At 37.5% G+C, this 27291-nt stretch overlaps 1 protein-coding gene across 1 annotated transcript in view; it reads right to left on the reverse strand.

The window, feature by feature from the left end:
* LOC139979565 (uncharacterized) overlaps positions 1-27291 on the reverse strand; it is a 36631-nt gene that overhangs the window by 3363 nt on the left and 5977 nt on the right. The window contains exons 4-15 of the mRNA XM_071990505.1: positions 26012-26127; positions 16149-16330; positions 12861-13108; positions 10501-10584; positions 9924-10010; positions 9155-9302; positions 7194-7306; positions 6541-6634; positions 4663-6078; positions 2749-3272; positions 1247-1470; positions 419-525 (exon numbers count right to left, since the gene is read on the reverse strand). Of these exons, the coding sequence (XP_071846606.1) occupies positions 419-525; positions 1247-1470; positions 2749-3272; positions 4663-6078; positions 6541-6634; positions 7194-7306; positions 9155-9302; positions 9924-10010; positions 10501-10584; positions 12861-13108; positions 16149-16330; positions 26012-26127 (3343 nt within the window). The remainder of the gene's footprint in view (positions 1-418; positions 526-1246; positions 1471-2748; positions 3273-4662; positions 6079-6540; positions 6635-7193; positions 7307-9154; positions 9303-9923; positions 10011-10500; positions 10585-12860; positions 13109-16148; positions 16331-26011; positions 26128-27291) is intronic.

Genomic DNA, 27291 nt, shown 5'->3' on the forward strand with positions numbered 1-27291 from the left:
AATATTCAATTTGTATCTTTGTAGGCTTTCAAATACAGTTCGAGATAATGCCCATGAAAACGATGAGATTGCAGATGGTTTATCAAGTTAATCTGGTGGTTCAAAGTCTATCAAAACCATGTAGTTTTAATAGAATAATAGAAAGTTGGCAAGTATATATAACATTGGTATATTACATTGTTTGCTGCTTGCACCGGCAATAAGATGGATGACGCAGGCAATTTACTCTAACTCTATATTTGTTTGAAGGAAAAGAAATGTAAAAAGGAAAGGATGGGAAATTTCTGCTGGTTCTTTGCTGTTCAAACAAAAACAAAACCAACCAAACTTTTTGCTAGAATTCTAGAAAAAAAGTTTGTACATTACCGAAAGATTTGGTTAAAAGTCTGGATGAATATATGAAAACTTTGTAAATTACCAAAAGATTCTGGTAAAATTGTTTTTCATCTCTCTGTAAGAGGCTTGGTGATTGCAATCTCTCCCTTCGGTTGGCAAACTCTTCCTCGGATGATTCTTCAGGAATTGCTAGATGAGAGAGAGAGAGAGAGAGAGATGGCAAGAGAGATTTTAAGAATTGAAGAAGGCCAGAAGATGGATTGATAGTCAGACTTAAGTTGAAGAGGTGCATATTGAACCAGGGTGAGAAAGCTACAAAGGACACAAAAAGCAATAACTTTTACTAATATCTTAATCTTCTTGCTGCTATTTTCATTAAATTTACAGCGTTTTCAAATGTTCAATTGATGTGATATTAAAACCTTAAATTTCTCAAGTGACATAACTAATGGCTTTTGTGCTCAACACAAACTTGGTAGAATATGATAAGAATAAAGAGTCCTTCAGCTTGACTAATCAACTTTCTTTCGTCAAATTCCGTCCGAAGATTGATGAAAGAGTAACAAATTTGTCAAAATTTCTAGTTAGGCTTTTTATATATTATTACTATGATAAAGTGTTACATCATTTACAGAGTGACACATGAGAACATGAACCACTTATAACATTCCCTTTACTGGACAAAATCTTTGATTTTGCTCAATTTAATTCATTATAATTGAATTTAGAGTAATATTTGGAAAGGGTTTGGTAAAATGGCTAAACAATTAATGAACAATTGTAAAGAGATGGATTAGGTATAATTCACACAAATTTGTGATTGGGAATGTTTGTGGTCAAAAGTAAAAACAATCCTTTTATTGTTTTGCAATCAATTCGTTCTTCATAGATAAAGAGAATGTGGTCATACCATCTCTCCAGGCGAGGCCCTCCCTCATATTCGGACGACTACCATTCCTCCCTTGACTCTGCTGTTGGAACCGCTGTGGTTGATAAGTACTGGCACTTTCTCCAAGAACAGGGCTTATAAGGGTTGGCATAGGAGGTGAGGTCACCATGGTATTGTCACCGCTCCCTGGCGATTCACTATGGGGGGTTCTTACTCGACACTGTCCATGCCCTCTGGGTGGAGAGCTGTGACAGAGTACGAAAAAAAAGGTTTGGATTTGCTATTACAGTTATGGATGGCCGATTTTCCCATACATGGGCCTGCTTTCCACATCATTGTTAAGTTCACTACAGAGGTGGTGATTGGATCTCTTTCGAATCTCTTTCTTACTTGAAGGATGGCTTTAGGCACAAAAATGACTTTGATATGTTTCAGACCATTAGAAAAACATTGCTAGAAATCCAGGTTGTACTTCCATACCACTTTTTAATTTTTGAGAAATTACCCTTTAAACATCTGAGGCTCATCAATGAAAGTGGCTGGACTACTAAACTACAGTCTAATAAACAAACCCCATTAGGTCAGTTCCTCATATGCAACACAAATTTCAATGGCAAAACATAACACTATTCTGACCTCAAATGTCAAATATCGTCCAATCGGGCTGCAGTCATTTATATGAAGTTAAAAGAATGCATTTCCCTTGAGTTATTAGAATTTATAAAACAATGAAATAACATTAATATTTAGGCCTGTTTGCAAATGAGGAGCTGATGTCATCATCAGTTTGGACTTAAAGGAGCAATCCAGATTTGAAACATATCTTAAAATTAAATTTCGTGAAAACTAGGAATAGCTATAGCAATATCATCCTGTACTCAAATTTTTCTTTTTACTTGGAATACGAAAATTTCTTTTTAAAGTCATCCATTAACTGTTGTTAAAAGTGGTGCATGAAGGTTGGCCACCAAAGCTCACATCACTTTGCTACATCAAAGTTTGCCCGTAAAGTTGCCGATTACCTTTTCGTAACCATATTCTACTCTCACCAGATCTTACTCACATTACTACAGCAATGTTATCTATGAGATAAAACTTTATAAAAGTCAAAATTAGCCGATAGTAATGACTGCAGCAGCGATTTAACTACTGTCAAGTCCTTAGTTTCATCCAACTTTCAGAGTCATTATGAACTACATGACTACCATTAATTAACTATGAAATCAATGCAAACTTTTTTACACCAAGGACTATTTTAAACCTAAACAGATGTGTCTGCTGACTCTTTTGTCTGCCATGACATTAATTGTATACATACAAATGAATTAACCCCACCAAGGTTTAAAGTCATTTTCTAAATATTTTATGTCCTATTTTACAACGCAAAACTTGTTAAGATGTGTGTTTTGAAAATGAGAAAGATTTTACGATAGTCGTTCGTAATACGTTCACTCAATCTCACAACATCTCACTTTAACTATCCTTGCTGGTGAGAGGAACATGAGAGGACAAAGAGTTCTCACCTTTGAGGAGAAGATTTGGCACTCCCCGAATCTGGAAAACTCCTAATTTCTACTTTGCCGAGACTATTGGTGTCATCATGCACATTTTCCAGCTCCACGTGAAAGTCTGGGTCGGTTGAAACCGCGGTGTCCGACACAGATCCCGGGATGCTGGAATCTCTGGAAGCCGTGTTTGGAACCGCATCCTCCTCTCTGCTGTGAGGAGACCCACTGTTTGGTGAGATGTTGCCGCCTCTCCTTCCGGGTGTGGAGTATCGTAACGGGGATTCGGGGAAAAACAAACTCTGGCCGGTATTAGTCGAGATAGTGGCCATCTGTTTCGGCAGCAAACTCTCCGGTCCCGACACGTGGCCTGCTTCTCTCTTCTGGTGGTTGGTATCCATGCTGCCCATTTCCTTTCCGGCAGAAGAGTTTGGAGATGGGAAGGGAAAGCCTGGATGCACATTGGTGGAAGGAGGGGTAGAAGGAGGGGTCATCAGACCTGATGAGATGGAACCAGTTTGAAGTTGCAAGAGATATTTTATCTGTAATAGTAAAAAAGAGAAAGTACAAATAAACAGAAAGAGATCAACATGGGGTTTCATGTCATGTTTCAAAGTATTTGTACAGTATAACATGACATGAGAGGATAGTATAGAGTGGTATTAGCATTAGAATCAGATAAAGATTAGGAACTGTTAGTACCAGTGCTCTGAAGCATGATATGAGGGGACAGTATAGAGTGGTATTAGCATTAGAATCAGATAAAGATTAGGGAACTGTTCATACTGTCAGTACCAGTGCTTTGAAGCATGATATGAGAGGACAGTATAGAGTGGTATTAGCATTTATCAGATAAAGATTAGGAACTATTCATACTATCAGTACCAGTGCTTTAAAGCATGATATGAGAGGATAGTATAGAGTGGTATTAGCATTAGAATCAGATAAAGATTAGGAACTGTTAGTACGAGTGCTTTAAAGCATGATATGAGGGGACAGTATAGAGTGGTACTAGCATTAGAATCAGATAAAGATTAGGGAACTGTTCATACTGTCAGTACCAGTGCTTTGAAGCATGATATGAGAGGACAGTATAGAGTGGTACTAGCATTAGAATCAGATAAAGATTAGGGAACTGTTCATACTGTCAGTACCAGTGCTTTGAAGCATGATATGAGAGGACAGTATAGAGTGGTATTAGCATTTAGAATCAGATAAAGATTAGGAACTATTCATACTGTCAGTACCAGTGCTTTAAAGCATGATATGAGAGGACAGTATAGAGTGGTACTAGCATTAGAATCAGATAAAGATTAGGGAACTGTTCATACTGTCAGTACCAGTGCTTTGAAGCATGATATGAGAGGACAGTATAGAGTGGTATTAGCATTAGAATCAGATAAAGATTAGGGAACTGTTCATACTGTCAGTACCAGTGCTTTGAAGCATGATATGAGAGGACAGTATAGAGTGGTATTAGCATTAGAATCAGATAAAGATTAGGGAACTGTACATACTGTCAGTACCAGTGCTTTGAAGCATGATATGAGAGGACAGTATAGAGTGGAATTAACATTGTAAAATGTACAGCAGCAGTCATATATGCTTCAAGGAAAAACATCGCTGTTATTTATTACGTTTTAACTTAACACAAAAGAATTGCCGTCATTTGAAATCAGGTGCTGAAATTTAAGCTCAAAATTCAATGAAAGGACAATTGGCCGCCGGAAGTTTGCTCCAGGGCCACATGCAGGGGCCGCATTTAATCCACCTACCATCTAGAAAGTCGACAAAATCCATGTTTTAACATTAAGATTATGTGGTATAGTACACTGTCTATCTAAACATATCTTTCTGAAAACTGCGACAAATGATTCCTCTCTTCTGGACAATGCATCAATTAGAGATGGGTAATAGCAAACTGTTATATACCTGCTCTTGTAGCTGCTCTATCATCTTCTCTTGTTTCTTGAGCTGAACAAAAGCAGACTCTTCCCTGCAGCTGTCCCCACTGATGCCATTCATTTTTCCATGCTGTTGTTGATGTGACAGCGACTGTTGTTGATGTGACAGCGACCTTTGTTGATAAGGTAGAGACTGTTGTTGATGTGACAGCGACTGTTGTTGATTTGGTAGAGACTGTTGTTGATGTGACCGTGATTGTTGTTGATGTGACAGAGACGGCTGTTGATGTGGTAGTGACTGTTGTTGCAGTGGTTGCTGCTGCTGATGTTGTTGTGAGGCTTCTACTGGCTGTTGTACATGCGTCAACCTCGGTTCATTCGGCGGAGAATGTTGCCTGAGAGATTGGTGCTGTTGTGAGCTTGGAATCGGCTGCTCTGTTTGATGTTGTAACCTGGCTTGATTTGGTGATAACTGTTTCTGCTGTGACTGATGCTGTTGTGAGGCTGCTGCTACTGGCTGGTCCTGTTGCAGTACTGAGAGAGGCTGTCCTGACTGCAAGGTACATCCGGTCTGCTTGGGAGATTGCCACAGACCACAGCTGGTGGAGTAACCTCCTTGTAGTCCTGGAGGATTTGTTTCACTATCAGAGTAATGAGATGGATCTTCATATTGGCATCTCTTGTCATCTCTTTGTAATGGACTGTAGCCATAGTTACTTACAGGTTGCCTCATCTGTGGTGCTGCATCTGTCATGACACGGCCAAGGTCACTTTCTGATTGATGTCGTTGGATCCGTCCCCAGGAAGGAGGCGTACCACCCTGCGGCATTGCCGATGGGTGTGTTTGATTTTGTAAAGCATGCCCCATAAGAGGACTCACTCCTCTGCCCTGCTGGTCAAATCTGCCCCTTGTCAAACCATCCTCTTGCTTTTCTCTGTGCCAATCATTTCCATGTTGCCTACTAGGGAGACCTCCATCTGAACTTTTAACTCTTTGATCGGGTATATCTCTGTTTCCATCTTGTCCAGAATTAGATGGTCTATCTACCATCTCTTCTTGGTCTCTGGATCTACCTCCATTTTTTGATTTCTTACTGTAGTTGCCTCTCTTCCTTTTCTCCTTACCCCCCGCAGGTACCCCAGGAGCGGTCGTATCCCGCTCGCAATTCTTCGTCGAGTTCCCACAAGATTTCCTTCTGTCGAAACCCCCTTTGCCTTCATCCGTTCGAAGGTGACCCTGTGCAGAGGATGCAGAAAATCTCCTGTGTTGAGTTGAGATAACAGAAGTTCTCATTTTCAGCTCTGCTTGACTTTGGTTCAGATCTCTTAGGGGTCCTGGTCTGGCCGGTCCAACAAATGGCGAAGACCGCTTTCCTGGGGTGGTATTTTCTGTATCGTCAAAGATGAGGGACACCTCTGGGACAGATGAAAGAATGGAAGGACTCTGCGGAAGAACAAAAGAGAAAATGTCCATTCTCTCTTCACTACTTTGACATTGATCCCATGAGACAGAACTTTAAGCAATGGTTGTGTCTTCATTGCTATGACCATACATTTCCATATACCTCCCAACCTCCCTTTTTCACGCAAGAAGAAAAAGTCTGCTCTCAGACAGTTCTAAGGTCAAGTGAACAGGTATACATCACAAAACAATGAAGCTTAGCTTGCGGGAGCTCGTCCAGCAACAGTAAGGTTCTCTTTGCATGCAAGAGTATAAAAGACATTCCAAAAGTGATTTGAAAATTGGAATGAACTGGATTAATAATACCAAATGTAAAAGTGTCAGCTTCAGGTCAATCGATATTTGACAACTACTTTGTTACAGATTTTTTTTATCATCCTTTAAATATTTGTTCTCCACTGAGAGAGCATTATTAATTAACCGAAAAGTAATGAACTGAAGTACCGTCGTTAACGTTGGTTTAGGGCTCGACCTTGGCACCAGATGTGGATCCGAGTTTGTAAATGATGTTGGCGTCCCTGTCTGACTCTTAAATGATCTAACCAGGCAATGAGAAGAAAACATGTACTGTAGATTAGAAACACCTAAAGGAAATTAAATAAATTAACGTAAAGAACCTTCTTTTTTACTTGAGGCAAGCTTATTCAACCTGTACCCACTCTGTCCTTTTACCTTCCACCAGAATTTTAAAGAAAAAAGTACTTCTGAGGATATTGCAAGACATTTGCCATCTATGTATCAAAGTATTAATGACAATACACTTAAGTAGAATTTGCAATGTATGTTTTTATAAAATGAAATATGTTCAAATAGGAAAACCAAAAAGGTTAAAATGGATAGGAGAGGGATATATAAAAACCATCTCATCTTATCATCTATTAATGGTCTTAACAACTGATTAATTCCAAATAAAATACAGTAAATCAATGTTTGGTATAAAACACAAATGTTGTTGGCAACAATGAATGAATGAATGAATGAATGAATGAATGGATGGATGGATGAATGAAGGAATGGATAAAAGAATGGATGGTTGGATGAATCAATGCATGAATAAATGATTACTACATAGAATGCTATCGTTGATCCAGTCTTACCCTGAGCTCGGTTCAAAACGTCTGGACGCCTGCAGGAACAATTCTTTGCTGGGCCCATCCCTGGCTGCTGTTAACTCAAAGTGAACATCAGAGGATGCGGTACCGTCTGCATGCTGCAAGTGAAAACCGATGAAACTACACAGCTGGATACAGTACAATCTTACCAATAGTTGTAACTGGTGAGTAGCCAATGATTCTGTATCAAGCCTAATAGTGATCACTCGCACTAATGTGATCCTTCTCACAGCCTTCGTGATGGCGGGCTCTCCATACAGAGGCTATATCATTCCAACGACGACGTGTTCTTATCCATGAAAACTTCTTTTTCAAGATGTTCACACACAGGTGTTTTTTTGTTTTTTTTTGGGGGGGGGGGACTTGGATGTTGTAGTGAAAGAATGGAAGTACTGTGGTGGTGACAAAATTGGGGAAATGCAGGCACTCATCAGACCACTATAGGCCATCAAAGAGCAGTGTAGGGCTTGTCTACATGTTGGGGAATAATTTATCCAGAATCACATTGCAAAAATGCTACACAAAATGGCCAAAATTGCTATACATGTGTAAAGTTGTATAGCAGTTTTCTACACAGGAACTATAGTCTTCAATGAGATTAAAAATTCAGAGCCCACAAAATTTGAACACTAAGTTGTTCCCTGTGGAGTGACATATGCTTTCGTTAACTAAAAATCTGCAGGTCATGATGGAGACAACTGAAGGTGTCACAAAGGGCCAATTTTGTCAGCTATGCAGTGAGTCTGTACAGTAACTTTTGAACTAGTGATATTTCTGTGTGTTAATTCAACGGGAAAAATCTATATGGAGTATGCTACCATGGTAACATCACCGAGAAAAGTGGAGACGATTGCTCTCATAAAGGCTGCTGAATCACTGTTAAAGCGGCTGGTTAGGTCTCATGTCAGGGATCATATGGCTATTTTTCGTTTCAATTTCCACCGGTTTTCATTCTAGCAACTAGTGAGATTGTTAAGGGACGACTCAATAAGTATAGGCATTTGTCAATGGTGTGAAAAAGAAAAAAAAAGGTTTTTTTAAAAACATCTGTTCTGACATAATTGTTTTCATAAAAAAGTGTATTTGTATTGTGAGAGATTGCACGCAACATTCCAATGCATCCAGCTGTTTGAAGACAAACACAGTGAAAAGATATCCTGTGAAGTCGTAAGGTGGCGAAAAATGATCTGAACATTATATTAACGGCAGCAATTTGCCATGTTTGTTTCATGACAGGTGAAAATACCATTAAAAGTATTAAAGTAAACAAACGCTGTTTGTTTTTTGTAGGTCAACAACAGCTGCAGCTGCTACATTAACCAAGGAAGGTGGGATTATTAAGCAGTATTAACAAAACTCATTTGTTCACTGTGACATTACATATGGGACACAAAAACCCAACCATTATCTTTTGCTTATATGATTGACATCTTTTTGGAGAAGGAACAACTCCCTCAAACAGCTAGGAAAACAAGAACTCTTATTCCGTTTGGGATCATATCCTAGTTTAGTAAATCGAAGATCTGAAACCTTATACTCTCTCTTTTTTCCCCTTATTTTCAAGGTAGAATGTTGACACAGAAACTGATGACATCATTAGCTCATACTATGATGGTTCAATATTTTAGATTCAGTAGTTGCAAAAAAGAAACATCCCCATAACAGACAATAAACATTGTAAAAAATAAAAAAAATAAAAAACAACTGAAGTGCATGTGGCTCAGTGATGATATATTTAGACTTGATCAATTCTTCATCCTTGCGTGTGAGGAAACATTAAATATGTGATCTCACCTAAATCCGGAATGATATATTTCCGTAGCTGTTTGGGGGAAGTTGTGTCATAATCTCAATCACAGCGACCAATAATGACATGTTTGAGTCTCCTTTTGATAATATTAGTAATGTCTTTCAAAAACATGGATTAAAATGCTTTTTTTCCTTACCCTATACAAATGCAGCTGTTCCTTACAACCAATGAGGTCAAACACTAAATTGTGGTAAGTGTCTCCTTTTTCGCATTCAAAGAACAAGGGATGCTTGTGCATTGGCGAGTACAGCAACAGTACAAAACCACTGGATGGACTCGTTGCCCTGTAACAAAAAATAAAAAGTCCAACATTTTAATGACAATGTCGAGAAAATATAAAACACAGAAATAACTGGAACGGAACTTAATACATGGTTTTGGTGTTCATTAATAACTGTTAATAAAACTAAAATACTGATCAGCCAAGATCAAAAAGAAGAATTTACAGAACTGGATAGGACTCTCCCCTCGTAGTGGTGAGTTTTGAAAAACTTTCAAAATATTTGAATCTTTACCATTGCCCACTGTCCACCCATATTTTGCCATTTCATAAGCCAGAAGGACTAGCGGAGAACCGTGTTCTCCTGGTTAGTTTCATTGTCCTTTGTTTTGGTGGTTAGAAACTTTGGGAGCAGTAGAACAAGGGAAAAGGAGGAAGGTAGATTGACCAGAGGTGACCTATCACCCCGGGAGGTCACTGCCAAATGGTTAGCAGCTCAACTCTCGACGTGGTAGAGCAATAGTGTGTAAGTTGTGTGGAGACAGGTAAGTAAGGAAGCAAATTAATTTTGAGGTTTCCTTTTTTCTATATGTAACCAGCAGCTCCAAATGTACATATAGGGATTCCAAGTCCAGATAGATCTAGGTCATACTCAATACAAAACGTGAGTTAAATCGAGTCGTACCTGTCCTGAATACTCTTGGAAAAGAGGAATTTCAAACAGGCTGCATAGACCACCGGACTGTGCACGTAGTTGACACCGCTCACCCAGCTGTCATGAAGAAAGGAAAACAAAGGGATAATGTTTCAATAAATGAAGTACCATCTAAGAACTTTGAGAGGAAATCTGAGACTTTGACAAGATCTCACGTTACTCTAGAAGACCCTCTTGTGGAAAAACACACCATAAATTAAAGAGGAGTGGAGTAAACTTTGATATAAATCAAACCTGTACAATTTTGTTCACCAGCAAATTATGACGATCCATTTTTAAATCAACTCAAAAGTTTCAGTTTTATAAAAATGACCATTATTGGATTGCAACATCAGGTCAGGTTTTAACTTTAACAAAACTTGTCATTTAGCCTTTGAAGAAGATCCTGCTAGGATCGAAACGTCAGGCCAACTTACTTTTACACATTTAACAAATTTTGAAAGGTTGAGGGAATAAAAGTGACTTGATAATATTCTACTACCACACAAAGCACACATCCTTGTCTAATGCCCTGAAAACTTTTGAGAAGAAAATGATGTTTGCTTACACTCCAACCAACGGCAACGAATAGGCCTTTGGATCGGTGTCTAGCAGGAGAAGCAGCTTACGAGTTTGATCCATGGTTATAAACCTAAGAAACGAAACAAAGCAAGAAAAGAAATGAGAATAAAAACGTATGTGAGAGAAAACATCCTTGTAAGTCATATCAAGTACAAGCAGCTTTAATTCAGTTTAAGTAATTTAAGCAACCTCTATGTTATCAAGTTTACCAAATGTACCATAGGATACAACAATGATTGGAGAAAGAGCCCGCACCTCAATATTTTGTATCATTCAAAAGACAGCAAATCCCTGAGTAAATACTTACAATCCCGGGAGCGAGTTTTTTGACAAATTCGTTCGCCAGATAAGTTGTTTTCATTAATGTGAGTCACAACTCATGCTCAACGTGAGAACTTGATTCAAATATGTGTAAAACACTTCTTAGATTACTCAAACTTAGAGATACTTAAGATTAAGAGCTACATACATATAACAGGATTTATGGAATGGAATCAATCTTGATAGTCTTTGCAAAATTTGGCATAAAAATGCTAGAAATTATTATGTTGCCGAGCTGTTAATATCACAAACTACCATGGGAAAGCCCAAGACTTGTAGACCAATCCAAGTTTATAGATTATTATCTACCTCCTTTATCGCCTAAGTGTGCCTCTACACCAATGCCAGTGGCGGCGCCAGGAATTTTTAGTTGGGGAGGCTAAGGGGGGGCTGAGCCAATTTTTTGGGTGGCTTACAAGATTGAGTGATCGCCGTCCTGGGGGAGGGGTATAAAATTTTTCCCAATCCTGGAAAGGCCTACATGCAAAATGGTGGCATTTAGCGAGGCTTTTGTCACCTGAAAATTTCTCCAAAAATATGCATTTTTTTGTGAGTAACTTTAGTCAAATTAGAATGGAAGATACCAATTCACAGTTTTCGTATCACTAAAATATTACCTGCTGTGAAAGATCCAATTCCTTTGCTCAATTATTATATCGCGCTCTCTGACACAACTCCTGTTTTAGTCTGTATACACGCTGTTTGTGAAATGCACACGACATTGCCGTATGAGAACAAAATTCATCAAAATTTCCATTGACCATTGTAGCACTGCGTTATGGCTGACAAAATTTGGGTAGGCTATATTGTTTCAATGAGGTTTTTTTTTTTTTTTTGCCTATTTCAGTTGGGGGGGCTAATGGGGGGCTGACTACTTCAGTGGGGGCTAAAGCCCCCCCAAGCCCCCCCTTGGCGCCGCCACTGACCAATGCTATCCCTACTTTCTTCATAATATCTTCATAATGGTCTTCCCAATATTCTCATTTGAAATTTTTTGTGTCTTTACCAAATTTTCTGAGCTGTGATCATCCATCAATGTGTTTTTCGTTATTATCACTCAGCAAATCTTGTAAGACTGCCGGTCAAATTAAAAAACAAATCCTCCTGGGGTTTTCAAGTCTAACATTGGTATTGGCAGACATTTTTAAGAGAATTAAATTGTGACTTAAGGATTAGTACGACTGATATTCAAAGAAGTTCCTTGATGCAGCAAATTGAGATTTGTTCAGTGGATAAAGTTACGGGAAAGCGAGAAACTATTTTAAGTTTATCTGCCTCTCCTTACTCCATGACTAGTGCTTCCTTCATAAGCCTAAGTGGAAGCTGGAATCTCATAAGTATAGAACAAAGGGATTTACAAGTAGGTGATCGTAGAGCCAACACCCCAAAACTTGACTGGGTTGGTTAAAATCCTTGAGAGACTATATACTCACCTGCCTACATTCAACATCTATGCACTATCCTATCTCTTTACTGTAGCTTACCAAACAGTGGTAACATTTTAGCACTGCGCACCCACTCAACACCCACTCAACACCCACTCAACACCCACTCAACACCCACTTCCTTTTCCTTCAGTATCTACTACACTCTGAAGGCTTGCAACTACAATTCCTGTGTAGTTTGCATCCACTGGAATCTTGTTGGTTTAAAGTTTGGTAAGGTTTTCGGCAGAAAGTACAAGTATTGAAGATAGCATCACCAACAGATATCTAGCAGTTCTATGAGTATTCTGGTTATATTTTTTACAGTTGATATACAGTAACAGAGCCTACAGTTTGCTTTCTAATTCATAGGACGAGTCCTACATATGACATCATATGATCACACCATGAACAGAGGAACAGGTTTCCATTCATTCTTCTGAATCTCTTGACGAGTCTCCCATCATCAGTTAATACTGCATTAATATGTTAACCTACTCATATTAAAAGAGCCAGTATAAGACCACTAATCGCCATTTTTCAAAAGAAAGAGTCCAGTGAAACTGTCTCCCAAAAAAAAGAAAAAAAGGGGGGTTCTCACCCAGATTTGTGGTTATTTTGCAGTTGGCTGATGCTGACAGGGCCAGCTAGATTCCTGGCCAGGGCCGTTGGTATGACGGGGATTGAATTAATCGGCCATACGTCAACTGGAGTCCCGACCGTCACAGCTCCTATGTGCAAGCTGAATGTGATGTCATCGGAGCCTTCATAGCAAAAGCAATGAATTCTGAGAGATAGAGTCGTTGACAAGTCCACTGCTTCTCTGGAGCTAGTGGAATGTTCTAAACACTGTTATATAGGAAAAAGAACATGAATTTAAGTAGTTTATTTCTAAATAAACAGACTAAATTTCCTCTCACTCAAGAAGAAGATATAACAAAAGTAAACAAACTCAAGGTAGGAGAGGGGGAGGGGAGGGGGAGGGGGAGGGGGTGGGGAGGGTGAGGTGTGGTTGAATCTATCTTAATAATATGCTAGTGTGTACCTCTCAATTTCCACAATGATACCCACTGGTCATGATTTCGGTCAGTATTGAAACAATACTATTATTAATTTACTGTACATCGCTCAAACTTTTCAGGAAAAAAAAAATTCTTTCTTGAGTAGCCTTCTTAAGTTTTTGGTTACTGTATTTCATTGAATCATTCTACTATGACATCCGCAGGGATGTGGCTATTTGTGTTTGATTCGAAAGCTGCTTCGTTTGTCTCAAACTGTCTTTATCAAGTATCAAATTAAGTCATTTGCTTCTTTGTTTTTGTAACATCTTCAGCTACCAGCCATTCATGAGAAATCTGTTCCTTGCAGCGTGATCTGGTCTAGGGATCCGCAAACTATTCGGCCCACAGTCCAGATGCTTCCATATACAGCATGAGGACTGGGCAATGATCCACTAGACCAGGTATCTGCAAACTATTCGGCCCACAGTCCAGATGCTTCCATATACAGCATGAGGACTGGGCAATGATCCACTAGACCAGGGATCCACAAACTATTCATCCCACAGTCCAGATGCTTCCATATACAGCATGAGGACTGGGCAATGATCCACTAGACCAGGGATCCGCAAACTATTCGGCCCACAGTCCAGATGCTTCCATATACAGCATGAGGACTGGGCAATGATCCACTAGACCAGGGATCCGCAAACTATTCGGCCCACAGTCCAGATGCTTCCATATACAGCATGAGGACTGGGCAATGATCCACTAGACCAGGGATCCGCAAACTATTCGGCCCACAGTCCGGATGCTTCCGTATACAACATGAGGACTGGGCAATGATCCACTAGACCAGGTATCTGCAAACTATTCGGCCCACAGTCCAGATGCTTCCATATACACCATGAGGACTGGGCAATGATCCACTAGACCAGGGATCCGCAAACTATTTGGCCCACAGTCCAGATGCTTCCATATACAGCATGAGGACAGGGCAATGATCCACTAGACCAGGGAACTGCAAACTATTCGGCCCACAGTCCAGATGCTTCCATATACAGCATGAGGACTGGGCAATGATCCATCAGACTGGCACCCTACTGAACTAATCGATGCTCGGAAAGTAAGAGAGCTAGAGTTGGACTATGGAACTTGGCAAACTCAGAAAACTGCAAAACCTAGTACACCCAGTAAAATTGATTTTTGACTTTTGGATCTCACCCAATAGTTTACAGACCATCGACCTAGATGAGTCCTAGCTGTAAAATATACCTGTACAGTGTTATCCAGCTAAAAACACTGTATGTTTCTAGTGTAAGACTTCCTGAGGGCTTATTAGTCTCCTTCAATTCATATCCGTGGTAACAAAGATATTTTTCTTTTTTTCCGTTTTTTAAGGGGTATTGTTGTTCCATTGCAATGATGTTGGTGTAACTATTTTAAGACATCATTCCACCATGTGACTAGGTCAGGATGTGAAAATGATTCAAATACTCCAGACCTACATATATCCAAATATCCCTTACAGATTCCTGACCTCTTTAGTGATTTTGAATTTTTTGGTCAACTTTTTCTGAGAAAGTCGGTAATAAAAATTCTTTCCCACTCTTCCAAAGTACAAAGCAATTCTATTCTGCTGTGTTTTTCGCAAGATCTATTGTCAACAAATACCGCTGAATCGTTGATCTCTTTCAGTTTTGTTTTTGTGCAAACATGGTTTGCATTTCCAGTGAAAAGTTTTCAAATATATAATAGTTATATATAGTAACATACCGTAATGCATGGGTGGGCAAAGGTGCAGTCTGTTGATTTTATTCAACCCATGAGAACATCCTACAGTACATATGTATAGGGGCTTTAGCTCGTGCAACACTTAGAGGAGTGCATGAAGGAAATTATGGGCCACTTATGATTCGATAACTCAACCCAAAAAATGAAAGACGATACACATCGTAGAACTTTCTGATCTTTCATTTGACTATGTCAAAATTTCTGTTTGCAAAGGATTATGCACTGTAGGTACATACATCCTTAAGTATTGTGGCCCCTTCATTGTAGCCTGCAAAATTTATTTCAAGCCCACACCTGTAGTAATGTCATAAAATTTTGGGGCTTAAATCAACAGACTACTGAGCGTTTATCTCAGGATACACAAATGTGGGAATAACTCAAGCAATGCCTACGGCCTTGTGCATCCAGCGATAGGGTTATACCATCACAGTCATTCAATTCAAAGCACTAAATCAACGTTAATATTCATCTCAGAATGTTACAATTTATTAAAAACTTTAAATGAAAAATAACAACAACTGCCTCGAAAGGTTGCCCGTTGTTCTTCACTTTCATTATAGTTAAAAGTCTCAAACCAATGTAAATGCGTAAATGAACAGAATGATGATAATTAGGCAATGTATACATTAAACGACACTACATTGTACAGTATAACAATCTCACGGCGGTGTTCTGACATTGGCTAGTCAACTGTGGTGTATGACTGTCTTCCGTTGGTTCGGCTCCTTGGATCGCAGTTCTCAGGACATTTGAATATTGTTTCTCTTGCTAAGTTGAAGCCTCCACTAATTTCTGATACTATTGCTAACGTTCGGCCTATTTTTTGTTTCCATGGCCGCTTAACGCCATGGTACTAATAAAATTAATGCCAGCATTGCTCACTAAGGTTATCATTGTTGCTAGCACCCTGTGGTTAATATACTACAGTACAGGCTGAAAGCTTGCTTTTTAATAAATTTTGGTCATCCTTTTACCAAGGTTAAGGCATGGTCAGCTGACAACAACGGGCCAATCAGATTAGAGAATTTTGAACAAGTACATGAATGAATAACAAATCAACTATTAAAGTAATTTACTGAACCCTTCTCAAAACTCACTTTGAATGCAGATAAAAAGTCCTTTTCTCCATGTGTCTGGGTTTTATCTCCTTTCAGAAAACTGAAACAAATAGGAACGACAAAGTCTCCAGGGAGCTTTGCTGTTAGCACTGACCCCTGCCCAGATGGAAGCTCACGACCTGGGTCAAATCTGTTTAAGGAAACTTCAATACCTTCCTCTTCTGTGAAAAAAAAATTACCAAAAACAAAGGAAAAAGGTAAATATCTAGACAAGAGAGATAATAAAAAATCATAAAGAGAGTTTATAAAATATGAGATTGAGTGCTTATTGTGTACCAAGCTGGAGTTAATTACAGCTTAATGCATGGTTTAATTTGAAGGAAGGGGGCAGGGAGAGAGGGGGAGAGATGGGAAGGGGGAAGGGGACTCAATTAGACCCTTTGGGTGATGCAATAGCATAGGGTTAGGTTGACCAGTCAGTATGGGAAGCCAGTGTCAAATGGTAATACCCATTATTAGGTACAGTATTAACATCTAATATAGTGTGTGAGTGGTGAGCAGACATGTAAGTGCAGAGGTGTAGTAAATAATAATAAGTGAACCACGTTTACTTGCTTGCCATATATATGTTGAACTGACTAAAACATAAAATCTTAGATTTATGCAGTCATTCATCAGTTGGGAGCAGGGCTGAGAATGGGAGGACATATCAAGTACATATTGAGTAGATATACACTACATATATATATATATATATATATATATATATATATATATATATATATATATATATATGTATATACAGTATATGTATATATATATATATATGTCTATATATGTATATATATATACATATATATATATATATATATATATATATATATATATATATAGTGCTATATTTAAGGTCTGCAATTGTTGAGAACTTCAACCTGCTACACTGTATGGAACAGTAAAACATGTGATCAAGATAATAATGTTACATACATGTGCTGCACAGGGGGTAGGGATATCTCTGTACTACACAGCTACTGTAATTGTTCAAATGCAGTTTTAGAGGTTTACACCGTGCACTTAACCCAAAAAATTAGGATTTCCTAAACATCTCTCACAACATTGAGTATTTTCTTCATATCATTTCCTGAAAGGAAGCCTAGAAATGCAACTTGCACAATATACATTCTAATTTCAAGGTGTTATTGTGAAGGTTGTTCAACCAAGAGTGGGAACTTCTAGGAAACATGGTGAATTGCTGTATTAAAATTGTAACAACATTACAACAATATATAGGGGGATTTCCTCAATTACAAAAATGTAACCTACCACACCTAACCGTTACAAGTAATGACCTTCTTTCATGGAAGAGTCTAATATTGATCGGGAACTATTTGGGTCATGATTGACCGTGTCAATTTACTAAATTGCAAACAAGACTACAGTATAGACAATCAGCTGAAGATGGAGAGTCTTTAACAACTGGATCAATTTCAACACCCCATCACCTGGGCCTAGATGTTCCCAATCTTATCCACTTGCTTCACAAAAGAAACAATTATATACAGTACTGTACAATCCTACATGGGAGCAGCACAATAATTATTGCCAATGATAAACAGTAATGCAGTTTGCGAGGGTTTCGGGACGGACGCTATGCCAAGTTTGTTTTTTGACTATATATATTGTTGTTTCCTGACTTACAGTACGTATTAATACTGTGTTCATATTCTCAATGTATACTGGCAGCAAAATGCAAGTGCCCATTTTCTTTCTACAGCAGACAGCTATATGGCATTTAGCCTAAATTTCAAGGCCTGGTCACATCAAAGTACTCACATACTGTACATTACAAACACCCACACATACACGCACACGATGTGATTATGAACAGTTAATCTCCTAGGTTGTGTGTGCATAAAAAAAAATACAATGCAATTATTGTTATCTAGACAGGAGTAATGAAATCAACTTAATAGCCGTTAAAAAAATTTATTAAGTGGTACCTGTAATTATTGCAATGGTACCTGAACTTTATGATAACTTCATTGCTACAGTACAGGTGTACATGTCAGTTTTGCAATCAATTGCATTCTGTTCACACTATATAGTTTACAACTTTCGAGTATGTTTGTTTTTTATGTTACCTAACTGCACATACAACCAATGGTGTAGAGTCTGCATTGGTAATATTTCCTAATGAGAGAATATTAATTGATTAAAGATACATACATGTACAAAATGCTTTAATCCAACTATATATTTAACATTAAAAGTAGAGGATCTACTGCCATTTGCCATAATATACTGCTCTGAAACCATATATATGCAAACACATAGTCCAATATATCCCAGCACTAACCCTACCTACTGAAGCCCAAAGAGGATCACCACACCATACAGTAGTCCTTAGGAGAGGAATGTTACTGTACCTCTTGACTCATACAGTGTTTAATGCTGACCAGTGACCACTATCTAATCAACTTTGTGCTGATAATACAGTACACATATGTATACATTACTCAGATATTGTTGATGATAAAAGTGATGACTCTGTAAATAATACCAGGAAGAATTTCAACTGCACAATACAATGGGACACACCCTAAGTACATTACCTTACTTTAAATACTAACTTGCTTCTGTCTGTTGGTTTTGTTTTTACTGTTCTGAGTGCATTTCTGAACTGTATATTTTATATTTCAGACATCATACCTTGTACATACAGTATGTACCAATCTAAATAGTCAACAATTCCATTGGGGCTTGTAAGCAGATACCAGTGATAAAAGTTGGAAACTGTCCTTAGTTTTGGCTGATATACTGTACAGTACTGTAGTATACAAATAATGAATGGTTATGAGTGCAATAGTGCAAATATTTTTTGAGTTGAAAGATGGAATGTTCCATTCAACTCGGCTGCGCCTCGTTGAATGGAACAAATTACATCTTTCAACGAATGAAATATTTGCACTATTGCACGAATGGAAACCATTCATTATTTGTTTTATACAACACCTTCAAATTTGGATATAATTGGTTGTAAAATGCACTCATGCAACAGATTATTTTGAACAGACAGGTTTCTCTGCTCTCTTACCATTGAAAAAGTGCTATCAAAAAGTATAACACATGGTTCTATTTCATAGAGTGCAATAGAGCGGATTTTGCATGCAATCGACGAGCAATTGACCAATCAAATGGCGGGAATATAATTAGGTGTTGTATAATACTGTCTAATGCACTATCTGCTCACCTGCAAGTTATACTGTTTGATGAGCACATTTATTACGGTGGAACAGAATGTACATAATAGTGTGGGAGTTTGATCATTATTGTGACCACTTCATTTCACAAGTTCTTTCTAATACATACTGTACGCCTTTTATTCTTATAACTAGACTTGGAAGGTTAATTTCTTAACAATGCAAGCACCACCAAAACCAAACAGCACCGTACTGACACTATATACACACTGTGAGTGTACAGGTTACACAAACCACTTTCAAGACCTTTGAAGGCTGCTCTTTTCTTTCCAGGTCAGAGGGAATTCCCAGTGACCGTAATACTGCCTTTCGGAGCCCCTACTGACGTCTGGGATGACAAGTATTTCTACAAGGGGGAAATCCCAGTCAACACTAAAAAATATTTGTGGTTTATATTAATTACATTCATTGTACAGCAACATCAGTACAGTATGTTACACATGTTTACAAACTAAAATTGAGAAGTGTTGTAACCTCTTGATTTTCTTCCAACAATGACGAAATAAGTTAGATTTTATAAATTTCCCTGTACATAGGTTTTAGTCTTAAAGATCTAGACTTTGAAAACATTGGATATTTTCTAAACTTGAAAAGTGTTTATATTACTGTGCACCATTTTGAGATTGATCAACAAGCAACTGACAACTTATTGTACAGGATGGGTTGGGGATTTTTCTTTTAATTTAAATCTGATTTTTTTTCTTCTTTAATATATATTTGTTTGAAAACTGTCTATGAACTCTACATTGATATGGTGCACCAGAAAACCCATGGAATATTAAAAGACCATACACATCCTCTTTTCAGAACTATGTATTCTGCCATTCAGGCAGCAGACTTTGCATGCCACGGTCTAAGCATAACAGATTCAGGTTTTCTTTTTTACCCAATTCTGTTTCTCTTTTCAACCTGAGGGTTGTTTTATAGTCTTGTTTGTTTGTTTTTGTTATATGTATATATATGTATATATGTGTATATTTTTCTCACATGTATGGATTTGTTGCTGTTGATATTTTTTACCTTTTTATTCAACTTCTCTGTGTTTTGTTTATACTAATATTTAACTGTATTCTGTATGTAACTTTAAAACTTTGATTTTTTTATGTGTTTTGCTGCAGGGCGACAAATTTCCATATCTTATGGACGAAATAAATCTATCTATCTATCTATATTTCTTTTTGATTTCATGACATGATGCCTTCATGTGTCTATCCTTTCTATACTTGGAAACTTGTGTTGGCCCTGGAATAAGTACTTTCTGATCTAATGCCAAACTTGTATAAGTAGTACTTGACTGCAAGACTTTCATTCAGATATACTACATATTCCAAAAAGCTTTTGATTGCATTGATAAAAAGATCCAACTGAAGTTTGCTTTGGCTGCACCTATGCATAAACTTGACTGCCACTAAATGACTTTTTACAGTAGGTACTATTATCCATTGTTACAGCATTGGTTTAGAAGCTATCTAATGTTGGAAGCAACATATGTTGTGACTCTGTAGTTTTGAGAACAACACACATTTTTTAATCCAATTCCCTGCCTTTCGTCTACCTTCTTTTTCTGAGGCTGTTGGGGTGGGGGGGGGGGGGTGGGGGAGCTGGATGGAGAGAGAGGATGTTTAACTGAGCACTTGTAAAGTCACTGTATGACAGTGTTACAAAGTTACTGTATGACAGTGTTACAAAGTTCCTGCAACCTGTTTCTATAGCATCAGAGGGACATACAGGTAGATATAGCTCTGTGAATTGCTACATGTACTGTAAGTTAGCAATAATCACTGTTAAATGTACTAAACCTTTAATCACATTTAAGCTATAGCATACAGTACTTTACACTTAAACTGATGTCTGTTCTATCCTCAACAAGATTATATTGTCTACACACATTGCTTGGTAACTTACAACTTTTTTCTTTTCATCTACTAATCCTCTTACATCTATCTCTTTGTGTTCACCCTGCTCATTAACCTGTCAGTATTCTGTGTGTATTTGTCCCTTCTGTTACTGTAAACTTGTCATTCAGACTCTGAGGAAGATCCTGCTAGTCCTCTGGCCCACTTACTTTTACACATTCGCTTACAAAGTTACAAAGGCTCTTTAGTGGATAATCAGTAAGCTAAAAGTTTTCATTTTATTTTAAGATGATATTCTGGCCACAATTCTCACTACAATATACTGTACAGTATATAATATCTGCTAACAACCCAGATCACCAAGTTTCATACAGTTTTCAATTGACTGGAGTATAACTGAAGCCTGAATTGCAGAGTAATTTCAGTGAAGCTTATTGTAAGCAACTGTACTTATATAGGCCCTCACAGCAGGTATTATTATTACTGTCCTGTTGCTGCCACAGCTGATAAAATTTCACGTTGCAACATTTTATCTGAAAATATGATCTCAAAAGTGACTGGACAAAATGTTGATATTGACTAATCTGATGATTATGATGAAGACTTCAAGGTAGAAAAGGTCATGCTACTTGGCCAATCCTGTAAAGTTGCTGTTCTTTAATAACCTGAAATTAAGTTAATTGTTTATATCACTTCTTTTTACCCTTCTGCAGCTTTTTAACATTTTTAATTTTAATAAAAGATCTGAGAAAGTAAGAACAGAAATATCTGTTTTAATTTTCTTAATTTTCCTTTTTTTACCAGATGTGTGAAAGATTCAAATCTGTGACTTAAATCAAACGATTTTTAAAGAAAAACATTTGAGTGATTTAAATTTGGTGATTTAAATCTGCCAACCCTGCATACAGGTACATTCCTTGAGCATAGCCCCATTCAAAACAAGACTTCTCAGTTTCTTTGTCAAAACAAAGTTTAAGCAGGTAATGTAGGTACAGTATTTAACTGTATTTTTTGGTAAAAATATTGACTTGCAACTGTGAACTTACTGCGTTGTTACATTTTAGGTCATCGATATCATTTTTCGACCTTTTTGTTTCAACGCTAGTTTGCAGTGTACAATCTAGGTCAGTAAACAGTGCACGGTACACAGTGGCTTAATAAGATATTTGGGTCGATTTGAATGAGTGGAAATTCATTTATTTACACAAGCTTAATATTGTAAAAATCTGAAGGTTATTTAGTATCGGTCGTCGCAAAAGTTTTTTTTTTTGCCTTTGCTCTTTCAAAGTTTGTTAATAACTTCTACTGCAGATAACTTCCTGTTCCTGAATGGTTGGACTTGTATGTTGATGTGGACATGCATACTTTGCAATCAAACAGCGGGATTTCCCTTTAAAACCTCTCCTATGTTTTCTGGCTCATGTTGAACAAATACTACTGACCTTTGGCTAATGTTGCTTTTCGGGGGGGGGGGGGGGGGGTGGGCTTTCTAATATAATTTTTTCTTTATACCTTCGCTCTGTTTGTTATGAATGCAATGATGTGAACATTTTGAATTACAATTGTGTTTTTTTTTTTGGGGGGGGGGGGGGGTACATTTATAGTACTCAGTACATATGTAGTCATTTAATGAACAGAACCCTGGGCGGGTGAGTTTGTAATTTAAAAACAAGGAATTAAAATAACCTTTTCTAATCTACAGTTACTGTATTTCACTTTAACATTTAACGAAAGAAAAAGAAACCTTTTTATTTAAATTAGCAAGTCCTCTAAAAAAAAGGATCTCAAATCAAAGATTTAAATCAATGTGATCTAAATAGACAAATCCGGTGAACTTAATGAAGTTGGATAGAAGGGAAGGAATATCAACAGCGACGATACATGGTAAATATCTTGAAAGCCCCTTTAATAAATACACCGTGGCGTAACTAGACAGTCTTTGGGTGGTAGAATGAAAAGGAAGTACTGTAGGTGGACAGGAGATAACCGGTCAGTGGTCCCAGCGGCAGGTACAGGTAAGTGTCAAAAGTTTACCTAATCCCTTTACACACGGTAGAACCGAGAGTGCACCCTGCAGTTAACGGTAATGGGGACAGACAAGTGAGAAAGTGAAAATAATAATAGTAATAATATAGAAATCATAATACACCTTTCTGTCTTTGTCCTTCTCCAGTTTATTCCCTACCCCCTTCCCTTAATCCTCTCTTTGTCCGTCCACTGTTTATCTCCTACCTCTCCTCTTCCCCTGTTGGTTTCTCTCTTTCTTCTCTCCATCCCTTGTCTACTAATCCCCTTACATCTATCTCTTTGTGTTCACCATGCTCATTAACCTGTCTGTATTCTGTGCGTGTTTTTGTCCCATATGTTACTGTTATTTGTCATTTAGCCTTTGAAGAAGATCCTGCTAGGATCGAAACATCAGGCCAACTTACTTTAACACAATAATAATAAGGGTTAGATCCCTGGCTGCATGATATGTAAGTCGTTTAAAACAAACTGCAGAGAGGCTCTGAAGTCTAAGTGAGACCCAGCGACGAAACTATTAAAGGCCATCAACTCAACGCTGGAACAAGAAGCTCAATTGTAGAGTACAGAACAGTATGTACTGTAGGTCAATGGTTCAATCCAAAACAAGCCAAAGTAAATATTTGACTCTTTCAAATAACTTTTTTATTACAGTATGATGGGGGAAAAAAAATTGATTCAATTTTCTGTAAACCTTAGAATTACTTGAAACAGTTACAGTATCAATGACAACCATGAAACAATGTAATGTACACTTAGTCTGCAGCTACAGTACACTAATCCCACAATTTATGATAATGAATGAAACAAAATACTGTATGCAAAAACAACAGCCTTTATTATTGTCCAACTTATATTGGAAAATGCAGTACAGCACTCACTGCTAGTATCAGTATCAGCCTGTCATTGATTCAATGTGATTTATATCTAGATATATATATATATATATATATATATAGAATTATAGATATATATATATATACTATGTATGAATACATTAAGCCTTGAAAATGTGTAAATTCTACACAGCTGTTGCATTTAACAAACACCTACTGTAAAGCAGCTGAATAAACATAGGTACAGTAACTAACTTATCATTAAAATGATTGACTTACTGTATACACCATCATGTTATAAAGATTTTAATAACTCCTCTGAAATTATGCAAAATTGATGTTCTTTTCATATGGAAGTATTGCTTTTGTAGGTCATTATTTTGGCAAGTCAACTTTTCATTTCATATTGTGAAATTTTTCTCAAATTTTATTTTGGGAAATAATCTAATTATTGCTAGTAATTGTGCTAAGTGTCCAGGTAAGAATCCAACTACATTCATTGATGACTTCATACGGTGAAACGTAATTTTGTAGTGTCGCTTAAATGATTTTCTGAATCACTACAACACACCGGTTCCTTTGTGTGGTCAGTATTTATATACAGTACTGTGAAGTACAGTACAAGGCTACACTATCATACATTCTACACACAGTTGGTATACAATCACCCATGTACAGCCAAATCATGAATAAACTTGACAAAAGAGATCCATTCAAGTGCCTAACTGGAAGTTAGAATTAAGAAGTTTTGCTGCGTAATGCAGACTTTCAAAATCTCAAGTAAGTACATGCTGTTGAAAGAACTTTGGTACACAGCTGTTGGTTTACAGATGCAGTAGAAAAATAACTTGAGCAAGTTTAATAGCTACGTAGAAATGAGACAAAATCGAATTACTTAGAGGCTTTATCTCAAGTTACACATTAATTATAAACTAACTTTGGTGGACATCAATGTTCATCAAATTATAGCCGGATTTATCATGGTTATAAAATCATGGAGTATTTATCATGGTTATAAAAAACTGTGGAGTGTTAGCTCAGTGGTTAACGCCTGTGCCTTTCAATCATAAGGTCCCCGGTTTGAGTCACTCCCAGATTAATGTATGTCGTCCAGTTACAGAGTTGTTGACAATTAACTATTCATAATCATGGACGTTAAATATGAATGTAAGAGACTGACTTCGGTCAGCTTGCGGCTTTGATAAGCCAATGAGGCTTCTTCACGAGTTCCTGCTTGCAGGAGGATCTGATATACATACATACATACATAAATTTGAGCTTGTTCATTCATTCTTTTAAGTTTCGGTAGTCTCCCTTACGTCTTTATTGTTTTCTTTTACTCCTTCTATTTTTTTTCTGTTCTTTACTTTCTCTGACCTAGTATGACTACAATTTGTAATGATGGGGCTGCCAATAAATGGTACCAAATGCTTCCTTATTTCTCCTCTATTTCCTTGTCTGCTATCTTTATCAACACACTTTGTAGTCAAACTCTGCCAACCTACCCCCCCCCCCCCAAATAAAAAATATAAAAAAACAGAGCACTCTATTAACAAAGCAAGATGGTTTTATAGTATTTGTATAGGGGGATTGCCAATAAAAGTTTTAAAAAATGATATATATTTTCCTTGGGTATTCTGCACTTCTGTCAAACATGAATATCATATAATCTGTCATTGTAAAAAGATAAGCACTATGCACTGAACTTCACTGTTAACCTCGATCACTATACTGACAAAACGAGTGCGTACAGTTACAGCGCATCTTTTTTCACCTATGTAAGTTTTATGCTGTATTCATGCAGAGACTATCGCCGAGGTACACAGCCGTTACAACACATCCAACGTCTTCTGCACGTATCTGCATGAAATATTCCTGCAAGACAATGTGTTGCTTAAAAACTTGACATTGAATTGATTACTTACCAGCATCGGTATCAACATTGCCAACAACAAATCCATGATACTGAGATCCCTTGTCATGAGCAGCATGCTGGTAGGCCAGGCGTATCGTCTTCTCAGAGATCTTCACAGAGACCATCCTATCCAGAGATTGACATACCAAAAGAAAATCTTTACAGCAAGTTCCAATTGCAATATACATACATACAAAATACAAAGTACACAAAGTAATACAAAGTAATACAAAAACAAAATTCAAACAAATACATACATACATGATACACGCATACATACACACATACATACATACATACATACATACATACATACATACAATAGTTTCTTGTATCTTTCAATTCTACTACCATTGGAAAATATTTGACATGAAGTCTCTCAGTTTGTTGCATTCATCTCACAACGGATGATCTTGTGATCTTGAGAAAGCCCGTTTCTTGTTTTAACGGATGATGGGGCTACTCTCCGGCCACACCCAAAATCAACAGAGGGCACTGCCTGTACTATATCTTGTTCCCTGAAAACTTGACAAGCTGCAGTCTATGACTGTACATTATAAATAATACCATGAGTTGAACACTTGTACTATAGTCAGGGACTTCGCCCCCCCCCCCATCCCTTTGAGTACCACGAAAATTAAAATTTTAACTAAAAGCAGGAAATATCATTTAAGCCCTTTTCTGATTGAAGGAAACTAAGCAACCCTTCTCAATCTTTCCCCTGAAATTTAGTCTGCTACGTAAACAATACTCTTATTATTGTTTATTTCCTGCAACGTGGGAGGCAAAGAAAATTCTTTGTAGGTCGTTCACTCTGATAAGTGTAATAATGCTCCCTTTGTGAGAAATGCCCCTATTAAAATTCTGCTCCCCAATTTCAAATTTCTGGCTACGTCCCTGACTGAAGTACATAAATGTAAATATACAATTTCATTCATACTGATTGAAGAGATCTCTTGAAACGTATCTTTGAAGTTTCCAGTCAAGCTAACTGTTTCAATCGTGTTGTCTAACCCATATTTTTTTCGGAACCACAAAACTAATCAATAACCCACCATGTCAGTATGCAAGTTCATTTGGCAGTTTCGCATCTTGTGAGCCATGGTTTTACTCTAATTCAGGAATTGTAAAACAGCGAGGTGCTGTGTAAGGCAAGCCATATGTGCAATAATTATCGCAAAAAACACGTTTATCCAGTCGATAAACTCAGTTTATCGATCCAAAAACAGAGTTTACAGCGATAAATTCGGTTTATCAAATTATTGCACATGTGGCGTGCCATAACTGTGT

This window comes from Apostichopus japonicus, chromosome 2 (genome assembly GCF_037975245.1).
Source record: "Apostichopus japonicus isolate 1M-3 chromosome 2, ASM3797524v1, whole genome shotgun sequence".
Taxonomy (NCBI): domain Eukaryota; kingdom Metazoa; phylum Echinodermata; class Holothuroidea; order Aspidochirotida; family Stichopodidae; genus Apostichopus; species Apostichopus japonicus.